The sequence below is a fragment of the Octodon degus genome, unplaced genomic scaffold (assembly GCF_000260255.1).
Source record: "Octodon degus isolate 3935 unplaced genomic scaffold, OctDeg1.0 scaffold00251, whole genome shotgun sequence".
NCBI lineage: Eukaryota > Metazoa > Chordata > Mammalia > Rodentia > Octodontidae > Octodon > Octodon degus.
This window is the reverse complement of record NW_004524827.1, coordinates 1,293,045-1,304,467: the sequence shown is the minus strand read 5'-3', so window position 1 is coordinate 1,304,467 and position 11,423 is coordinate 1,293,045. Positions and strand designations below refer to the sequence as shown.

Genomic DNA, 11,423 nt, shown 5'->3' with positions numbered 1-11,423 from the left:
CACCACATGCCAGCCAGCCCCGCCCCCTGGTGGGCTGAGCTGGCCACACACACACACACACACACACACACACACGAATAAATAATTTTTTTTTTAATTCTTTAAAAAAATAAAATAATGGTGCCTCATTTACTGCAAGGGCAAACATAGATGACAAAATTGAATTCATAGCATACTAACAGGAAAACCAAGCATCCTATAACCTTGAAATGCTTTAAGGTAAATCTAGGTTTATTATAGGTTCTTGATTACAATCTCAATAGAGTAAATCAAATAAAGCATAAGCTGATGTAGAAACATTCTTAACAGATTTTTGAAAATTTCTAACTTCCTATCCATTCCACCCCAGAAGAATATCTTAAACCCAGCCTTCATTCCAAAGAACATAATCAGAGGTATTCTCTGTAGACTTATTCTGCCTATGCTGTACTTCAAGGCTCCCTGCCTATAACAGTCAGACAATTACCTAACCTTGTCTGCTTACTGACCTTATCTCTTAAGAACAAATTTCATAGGAAATGAACAAGCATTTGATAAGCTGACATGTTCCTTGTAAGCTTGCTATCACATTTTTTTCCCGAAGCAAGGTGTATGCTTGGAAATATATGTGCATTTTTCTACCTTGACTCAGCATTATCTTAGATATGGCCAGGATATGTATTTTCTGTACAGATGCAATGTATTACAGACTGGGAAATAACAAGGATATTCATATTTGGAATGAAAAAGTAAAACAAAAAGCTTGACAAATAAAAGATCAACCAAAGAAGATGGGATAGGGTCATCAATTGGAATGTTTGACAATAATAAATTAAGAAAAGCATTTACATTTTCCAAGGAATCAGTCTAATAAAACAAGATATTCTTCATCAATGCTTTATTAATAACATCTGTCTCTGAATATTGTTAAAGTAATATTTTAAGACAAATTACGTAAATAAAGCTTTCAAATACTTTGTTTCAATATGAAAGACCACTAATGATTCCAGGAAGCTTTTTCAGAAAACTCATAAAAGAATATATAAATGTCATTTGTATATTCAAAAACAAATTAAAATTGGTTACATGTACTAAAATTTAAGCACAACTTACAAATAATTAAAATTTATTGAAATATATGCATTTTAGGGTTCTTTATAGTTACAAACAGCATATTATTATACTCTGTGATTAATTTCTTTTTAATTTAATTTGTGATACATTTAGATATACACAAAGATCACATTCATCATAGGGCACTTGTGTCTGTACATAATATATCTTGATTCTTCTTTTTTCCCATTCCTCACTCCTCCCTTCAATCCCTCTTCCCCTCCTTATTTACCAAAGCTTTGATTTCATTATTTCCCCCTCTTCTCTTTTTCTTTTCCCTTCATTCCGTTCCCCTTTCCCCCTTCTTACTTCCCCTTCCCATTTGAACATTTTCTTCGTGTTTCACAATATCTATTATGCATGTTGGTCCTTATTTACAGTTTTTGTTTCTCATGCCAGAGAAACAGTGTGGAATGGGCCTCTGAATTCCTTTACAAATTGAAATGATACTATTCCTTCAAGAAATGATGAACTGCCCACAATATATTACAATGGCCATACTCCACTATGGTAAATGTTTAGAAATCAGAACTTGCAACATATAAAGTGTAGCAGTCTCTCAGCAGTTTTCTAGATATTAACCAAGTTGCCAGCACTCATGTACAACCCAAAATTCCAATGTCATCCATTTACAATGAAACAGACTTTTCCTATGGACTAGAGTATTTGTGTTGATTCATCTTTCATCTAAACCAGATCTGCCTACACATAAAGAACCTCATTTATGTACTTATCAACTTTTATTATTATTGTGCGCTTGCCTTTTAAATTTCCTTTTATTATCTTTTACTATTACAATTTTCTTGCCTAATAAGACAGTGAGCTATTTAATGGCAGGACCCAGATATTTTTATTTCTCTACCCTCTAGTACCCTATCATGATTGTTGGACAGATGAATTATTTGACTCTTGAAGCAACTTGGCATATAATCAATCAGAGAAGTCATAAATATATAACTGTGAGAAGAAAATACTGTGTAAAATTTTGACTCATAGTTAGCTTTCAGTCACTCAGAATTGTTAATAATTAATGTAACTATAAGCTTTCAAGTAGACTTGTAAGGTTGCCTGATAGGAAGACTACTTACACATCAGTTAACCAAGAGCTCTAGTTGCTGAAAATTCCCTTACAAATGAGGTTTCTACATAGAATGGAAAAAAATTGAGACTGAGATAAATGGAAAGAAGAAAAATCCACATCATCAGATTTCTATATATAATTTCTTTTCCTATAGCATCAAATACAATAATCATTTAGAGCCTATCTTAAATTATAAGATTTTTAAACTCCACATTGCTCTGTGTATTTTACTGTGTAACTTGAGAATATTAGACCAGAAAGTTACTTTCAAATTTAAACAAATCCTTCACTGTTTATTGAGTACGTGTCAGCAGACAGCTTTATAAATCCCCAAAGAACCTATGACACAATAGGTAAAGGAGAACTACACATGACAAAGACAAGGGACTCCAACCACATACTCAATATACACTCAGGAAATCAGTAACTACCAGAGAATATATCATTAAAATTGGTGCTTTGTCAAAAGCTTGGGATTATTTTTATTTATGTTTGGCAAGAATTGACATCAATATTTTATAAAATAGTCATTACACCTTAAATTATTTCCCATTTGAAAATACAGTAACTGAAAATAACCTACAGAATTATTTTTCCCAATTTTCATTTCAAAGCTGCTCATTATGAAAATGTCCATTTCAGCTTTAATATGAGGCAAATGTTTTCATTGCAGAACTACAGTGGTGATACAAATGCATTTATAGCTCACTGAACTGTATTATCTACATTACACAAGACAGCATATATTTAAATTATTGAAAATACAGTACAAGGTGTTTTCTTTTTCATCATGGTGCTTTCAGGAAAACATCAGAATCTCTTCTCCCTAAAAAGAAAAAAAACAAGGACAAAAATCAAGAAAACATAAATTTACACAGCATTAAAATTATATATTATCTCAAACTTGTAAAATTTTTCAATGGCACAAAATCCAAAATAATATGGCAGAATGATATACCTTGAACAATTATTATTTAAAACTGAGTGATAAAGATGGGGATGCTGAGAAGAAAAGAACAATTAGCCAATTTATGAATTATAGTACTATTCATATTTCTAGTCTACAGGCTGACTATTCATTAAGTCAACTCACTACTTGAATCTAATTGTCAGTTTAGGTCCAAGCCTGGGTCCCTATCAAAAACATATATAAAAATGCATTTCATATCATAAATATTTATTGTTTCAATCAAAGAATATCTTCTCACTCTAAACAACTTTCCATAGAGGAGCAGTCACACGTCAAATAACTACAAACACTGGTTTCTTTTCACTGTTCAGAATGACACATTCACTATAATAGCTTTGTTCAGGAGATGTTACAATCTGAGCCCATTTAACAATAAAGTTTACTCATTTAATTCCCTGTGCTAAAATAAAATGCATTAATTTGAGCACCAAAAACAGTTTCCTAAGCAAAAGTAAATGAACACTTCAAGTAGTCTGAATTATCCATCTGACAAAAGTTTTGTGCCTGTATTAGTGAAGTGAAATGGTAGTCATATGTCTACAAGAGAAACCAGAAGAACAACATGCAGTGAGAAATTAAAATGTGGCCAGGTAGAATTTTTGACTAAAAGCTTGTAGTATATTATACTGAGATTATAACACATAAATTAACTATCACTTGCTCTGCTAGCTGAATCTACATCTTCATTGTATTTTTCTTACAGAATTTCCAGTTGATTATATGCATATGAATAGGTGGAGTCCAAACCCTGAGCTTCTAAATCCTGTCAAAAATGTGCCAGCCCCAGCTCCGCCCCCAGGGTGTGATGAGATGGTGATTGAGGCTGGGCGTAGTGACTGACGAGTGCCTGTGATCCCAGCTCTTGGGAGGCTGAAAAACAGGAAATCACTACAAGTCTGATCTGTGTAGTGAGACCCTGTACAAAATACATAAAAAATGAAAAAAATCCTTTCAAAAATGAACAGTAATTACACCTATAGTACCTTGTGTACTTCGAGCTGAGGACTTCTTCTCAACTGGATACTGCAGAGGTATTACAATGCCTTGATCTGGCTTCTGAAATGCTGAAATGAGATTTTTTATTTTCCGGAAAAATCTTTTATGTACCCCTGGTGCCGTCTGGAAAATAAAAGTCAAGCACATTATTTACCTACCTCATAATGCTACCAAAAAAACAAACCCTACCAAAAGTGCAAGGGATGCTAAAAGAGGTAACATTTGTGTAACTTGTTCAAATATTTGAAAACATAAGGAAGAAAAAATAAACATTCCAAAAGAGCTTACTTTGGTTGGCTGAATATCCCTGCAAGAGGAACTAATGAGCTGTCATTTCCGTTCTCCCGAGGGCGGTATTAGTTTGTACAAGCTTTTGCTCATTGGCCTGCCCTTCTTGCCTGCTACAAATCATACATTCTGAACCTCTAAGGGTATACAGGCCATTACCCACAATCAGTTCAGCAACAGAAGGGATGCAGTTAAACATAGAAAAGGCCCAGATCCTACAGGTCATTAATAAAAAGCCCGAAGAACCACAAAAAAAAAAAATAACCCATCATCCCCTTCATCATTCTATGATATAAAATACTGCAGAGGGAATTAAAATTTGACTGTTAGGATGCATGAAATGCACAGCCACTTAGTCCTCATACTCTTTCACTGCATGATATGTCCTACTTCATCCTTCACATTCTTTTCTTCATTAGGAAACTTCCCTATACTCCCCCAAATTGCTGTCTCTGTCAGCACTGCACTATGACAAGGTTTTCTCTAAAACATGAAGAGGAAAGACTGTCTAAGGTCAACTTTATTTACTTGTTTGTTTTTAAACAGATCTTTATCTGAAGGTGACTATTAAAATATATTACTTCCCTGACATCAGGTCTCTTACAAAATATGCCTGAAATCAACAACAATTTCCTGCAGAAGCTTGAGCCAAGCTTTAGGCATCCGTTCAAACTGTCATTTTACATAAAGTAAAACAGTGATGCTGTGAGCAATTGAACAATGAGTAGAGGTTTTGGGTTTTTTTTTTTTTTAAGGAAGTTTTTAGCCATTCCACCTGGAAGATTTTTGAAATGGAAGCTGGGGTTTTTTTAGCATTTATTGAAAAAACATGAAGGTGGGCTTGTAGATAAATAGTATGCTGGAGATAGCACACTGTCCACAGTAACTTTCAGGCATTTTCCACACTAAGATTAGTAATTCTTTGGAGGAAATACTGCAAAAGTGCAGCGGTTCAAACAATTCTTTGGCTCTAAGACAGAATCCCCAAATAGCAAAGCTATGACACAAGCTGAGAATACTTCCTTATACCTTCGTTGGAGCACTTTTTCATTTTCAAAATGCTCTCCCATCTTGACTCCCACTATATTCTCACAGACTGTTGCTTATTGGCTGATTGGTTTATTCACATTTGTCAATAAAAACTTAAGTAGAGGAAAATTAATCAGTTTATGTAGGGTCTCACAGACAACTAGAAACACTAGAATTGCCTGTGCATCCCTTTCATGGTAGGACTGGATCAAGAAGATTCTAGTGAAGCTATAGTCACCAACTAGAGAAGAAAGTATACACTCCCCCAGTGTAGAAAGATTTCAAACCATATAGCATTTGAGCTGTTCTTATGGGTTGTAAAACCATTTGTCAAGAGAATAACCACATTTATGGAGACTGATATGCAGTTAACACTTGCTTGTACACACTGACCCAGGAATGAGAGCACTGGATACATAGAAGCAACTTCAATTTGGGATGCAGTGTTTCCTTAGCAAATTCTGACCTAACATAGCGATTTTCTTAGGCTAACAAGTAAAAGTATCGACTATCAACTGCTATTCTGAACCTCAAATACCCAGAAAAGCTCAAAGGCATTAAAGTTGCAGAGAGGTCTGTACATTCTTAACAATGTACCACTCTAAATTCACATATTAATAAATGATAGTTGACTATGTAAAAATCTGTGAATTAACAAGCAAACTGTTAGCCTAACTCACATAGGCTAAGTTAAGATATTAGGCAGTGGCCTAAAAATTACACATGATATTTGTCTTTTTTAATTCACAGAAACCAAGCTTCAATTTCATCCCATTCCTCAAAAGAAATCTCAGACTTATCTAGGATTTCTAGCACAATCTTTGCACATTCTTACGGAATGCTAGTGCCATAATTTTTTTCTGCAGCATGGAAAACGGAAATGTTGTTCCAAAAAGTAGTATAAATATCTATCATTTGCCCAATTTTAAAAATACATTTACCACAAGAATTGTACCCCTGACAACTCCCATCCTGTCACTGAACTCAGTTATTGTTCCAAGTTGCACATTTCCCATGCTGTCACCTCTTAGTTATCCACAGAAAAAGGTTCTGGACTGCCACTTGTCCTCAATATGCTTTAGAGAAATTTCTTAGAGTCAGGTGGTATGAGCTCTGAGAATGCACACTAATTTAATATTCGCCTTAATAACTGAGAATAACTGAGAAGCTAAATACAGTAATCAGAAAAAGCACAAAATAGTTTTTAGAAAATATAGAATTGTTGAAGTGGTTTGTATTTGGGAATAATCCATGCCAGTCTTCTGCTATCTTGATGCAAATAATGACAATAATATTAAATAAATAAAGTCAGTCTAGACACTGAGATGAGGGACATTTATGTTCCATAAACCCTCTCCTTCTTAGCATAATCACAACAGTGCAGCAATCTGCAATGACGTTATACTCAAAATGGAGAAGAGCAAGTTTAGAAATAAGGCTGTTAAATCCTAAAAAAATCCAAAGTCATTAAATCTTCTGGGGAAAGGGCAGGTGGAAGCAGACCTGGAACATGGATGCTCATGGCCAACAAAACCCACGATCTTTCACTGCTGTCCACTCCCATGTTATAGCTCCCTCGGGATATTATGGACTCTTAGAAATAAGAATAATATTTTATTGACTTTTGTGTGGTTACTAAAATATACAGGTACTAAGAGTTTGACATCCTCTTTCAACTTTTTTTATATTTCCCAAGTCATAGCACTCCGCACATATTTGGTTAAATGACTTTGAGACCAAAATTCTCCAAAGGTCTCTTTTTCTCTTTTTGAAAATCTTTTATCTGAGCCGACCAAATAGCTCAGCGGATTAAAGCGCCTGCTTAGGGGCCAGCCAGATAGCTCAGTGGACTAAAGTGCCTGCTTAGGCAGAGCACAGTGACTGGGACTCAATCCCCAGCATGCCTTGCCCACATGGCCCCCGGTGCACACTGAGATGGTGATTGAGACTGGGCGTGATGGCACGCACCTGTAATCCCAGCTCTTGGGAAGCTGTAAACTGATGGATCACTATGAGTCTGATGTAATAGTGAGACCTCGTGGACCCCGTACTAAATACAAAAAAATACAAGCCCCCTGCTTAGGCAGATGCAAGGGTCAGAGGTTGGACCCCTGGCCTGCCATGCCTGCCCTGCCCCCAGGGCTCCTTAAACCATTGTTTGAGACTGGGAGTGGTGGGGCGCGCCTGTAATCCAAGCCTTGGGAAGCTGAAAACAAGAATTCAGTAGTTGTGAGACACTGTGGACCCTACAGACCCTGTACTAAATAAAAAAAAAATACAATCTTTTTTGTCTTCCTACCCTCCCTTCTCCATCTTATAGCTCCTTCCCCTTTAAAAAAAGATTTCCCTACTTCCCATTATCTATCCTTTATTTTACTTTTTATATTTGGGGGTTCTCACAGAAAAAGCATGCAATATTTAAACTTGTGTGTCTGACTTATGTCACTTAACGTTATAGCCTCAAGATGCATCCATTCACCTGCAAATAATTCAAATATGAACCACAAACAATTTTGTTACAGGAGCTTTAGTGATTTATATCTGATGAATATTTTGGCAGTGTATGATACGAATTTTCCATTATCAAACCAACTTAAATTTCAAACCCGCCTCCCTGACACTGAAACAAAAACAAATAAAAAAGAAGTGTACCTCAGCACTCCAAGAACCCGTTTCTGTCTGGGACACTCGGTATGTATAAATGTAACCTTGATACCTGTGAAAGAATAAATTTTCATTACTGAACAGAATAATGAATGCTCTAAATTTCAACCTACTATCACATATAAATGTTACAGACGAGGCACACATTCCTGAAACCATTGTTTCCATAGCAAGCTAGGGCAAAGGATTTTGACTTGCTTGCATATTGTATATACCTCATCACAGGTTCCAGTGAGCTTTCCTTATCTTCTTACTTTTCTCAATATGGACACTCACATTTCTAAAGATTTGTTTAGTTCAGAAAGAAACTACAGAACTGCACTAATTGGTAAAACTCATGAATTGCTAAAGACTTTTAACAAATCATAAGGTTAATTTTTAGGTTCATATAGAGCCTGAAGGTGAAATTTTCACTGCAATAAGATAATACCACACCCACACAAAATAATGTTAACATTTATAATAGTAATTAGAAAAATACTGTAGTAGTATAAGCTTATAATATTCTAAGAATATAACTCTACTCTTAAAATGCCACTATTGCTTCATAAATACATATTGTAATAGAATATTACTATACTACTGTGTAATAGATTACACTAATATAGTAGTAATCATAATTTGCATTTCAAACAAGTGTTATATCAGAGAATATTATTCAGTCTTAAAAAAGAATTAAATTCTGTCATTTGCAGCAACACAGATGAAATATGAAACTGAAAACCATGACAAGTATGTTGAGTGGAATAAAGCACAAACGGAAAACCAGTGCATGTTCTCACTTATACATGAATGCTAAAAATTGGTCTGAAAGAAGAACACAAGGTAATAGCGGCTATCAGATCCTGGGAAGGGTATAGGAGAGGAGGGAAGAGAGGCCAGTTCATTGCTACAGGGGTGTGTCTCCATAGGAAGAATAACTTTGAATGGTCCATATAGCATAGTAGGATAACTATGGCTGACAACAATTATAATCATATATCTCAAAATAGCTAGTAGAGATGATTTTAAGTGTTCTCAAAGCAAAGAAATGGTAAATGTCTGGGGTTATACATATACCACTTACCCTGATCTGACTGTTACATGTTATATACATGTACTAAAACATCCAAATACCCTGGATATAGGGATGGAATTACCCTAATATGATTGTTACATATTGTATACATGTACTGGAGTATCAGACTGTACTGCACAAATAGGGACATTATGTGTCAAATAGAATAAAACACTCTCAGGAAGAGAAAAGGAGTGCTGCCAATGCACTAGAAAGCAGTTCATCCTTTTTAAATGCAGCAAGCATTCTCTACCATTCAGTTTATATGCACATTGCATGCCTGTATAATTGATTTCTACTATATGCCAAGAGTTTTACACATTATATTAGTTTTCTCAGCTGCCGTAAAAGACTAGTGCAGACTGAATGGCTTAAACAAAGGAAATTTAGGGCTGAGGTAAGAGCTCCGTCTAAGTGCCTTCCTGGCAAGCACAAGGACCTGGGTTTGATTCCTGATACTGCGTGCAGTCCCAGCCCAGTAACTCCAGGTGCACTGTGCTGGCTCTGACACTGGGCATGGTGGTGCATGCCTGTAATCCCAGTGCTCGAGAAGGTGAGACAGGAGGATCACCATGCGTCCATGCTGCTGTACAAAATAAATAAAAATTGTAAAACAACACAAAGGAAATTTATTTCTCACAGTTCTGGAGGATAGACATCCCAAATCAAGGTTCCAGCAAGGGAGCTTTCATTCTGAGGTCTATTCTTTTGACTCGTGAGTAGTTGACTCCCCACTGTACTGTTCAAGCACTGGGAAAGAGAGAAAGATCTTTCGCTTCCTCTTCTCATAATGCCACCAATCCTATTAGATGAAGGCTCCACGCTTGTGATCTCATTTAACCTTCATAACCTTCTACAGATCCTATCTCCAAATACAGTCACACTGGGACAAATGCTTTAAAGATATTTGGATACACGTTTCACTCCATCATTCCATCCCTAGCCCTACAAAATTTATGCCCTTCTCCCATCCAAAATACATTTATTTCATTTCAGTGGCCCCTAAAGTCTTAACTCATTCCAACAACTCTGAAGTTTTAAGTCCAAAGCTAAATCTAAGTATTGTCCAATCAGATATGGGTGAGATTCAAGGTGCCATTCACATTAAGGCAAAATTCCTTTCCACATGTAAACTTATAAGACCAGGTAAGTTATATACTTTCAAAATACGATGCTATGATGGACATACGATAGATGCTTCTATTCCAAAATAGAGATATCAGAGTAACAGAGTGACAGGTTCCAAGCAACTTCAAAACCTAGCAAAGCAAATTTCATTAGATTTTGAGGTCCCAGAATAATCTTTTATTCAGTACTCTGCCCTTAGGTCCACTTGGACAACAGTTTTACCCTCATTTCTTCTGACAGAAGCATAGCCTCATCCAAGCATCCCTGTTGCACCTCATTGTTATACTTTTTAAAAATTACCTTTTATTCATTAATTTATTCAGTACAGGGTCTCACTATGCAGCTCAGACTCATAGTGCTCCTCCTGTTTCAGCCTTCCTAGCACTGGGACTGCAGGCATGTGCCACCATGTCCAGTTTTGGTGGCTGGCAGGGTGCAATTCCAGAGCTGGTGTGGCACGCAGTATCAGGGATGGAACCTGAGGCCTAGTGCTTGCCAAGTAGGTGCTTAGACCACCAAGCTATCTTCCCACTCCCTCATTACTACACTTTGAAACTAAGGTAGAACAGCCTATACACACTCAGGTCCTGTGGCAGGAGCAGAAGCCTTGATGATTTCTGAACTGCCTGCAGGGTCGTTGCCCCTTTTCTTGAAAGATAAAGCAGGTTTTCAGTGAAAATGGTCTACCATACTGCCCTGTTCCCTTTGGTACAAACTGAAAGTGTCTCTATTGCTTTGGTCTAAACTCTACTCCTGGCTTCTACTGAAATAGCTGATTAGCATAGTGGGTAATGCCATATGGACAGATAGTCCAGTCAGTCACACCCTTAGTGTTTTCTCTACAGGTTGCAATATGCAGAGAGCTTTGAAAATCTTTAAGGTCTGGTTCCTTCTTACCTAATGATTTCTTCTTCAAGTCATCTCTTTTCTTTTACTTTTTATTATAAGCAGTTTAGAAGAACCAAGCCACTCTTTTAAAACTTTCTTTAGAAATGTCCTCAGCTGGGGGCCCTGGGGATATAATTTTGAAGAAGAAGAAGAAGAAGAAGAAGAAGAAGAAGAAGAAGAAGAAGAAGAAGAAGAAGAAGAAGAAGAAGAAGAAGAAGAAGAAGAAGAAG

At 36.3% G+C, this 11,423-nt stretch overlaps 1 protein-coding gene across 2 annotated transcripts in view; it reads right to left on the bottom strand.

Annotated features, from left to right (window-relative positions):
* Positions 1-2,642: 2,642 nt before the first annotated feature.
* Sh2d1a (SH2 domain containing 1A) overlaps positions 2,643-11,423 on the bottom strand; it is a 23,125-nt gene continuing 14,344 nt past the window's right edge. The window contains exons 2-4 of one of the 2 annotated variants that reach the window (XM_004646072.1): positions 8,109-8,172; positions 4,118-4,262; positions 2,643-2,999 (exon numbers count right to left, since the gene is read on the bottom strand). In XM_004646072.1, the coding sequence (XP_004646129.1) occupies positions 2,962-2,999; positions 4,118-4,262; positions 8,109-8,172 (247 nt within the window). In that variant the 3' untranslated portion in view covers positions 2,643-2,961. The remainder of the gene's footprint in view (positions 3,000-4,117; positions 4,263-8,108; positions 8,173-11,423) is intronic. The other variant, XM_004646073.1, reaches the window with a different exon arrangement.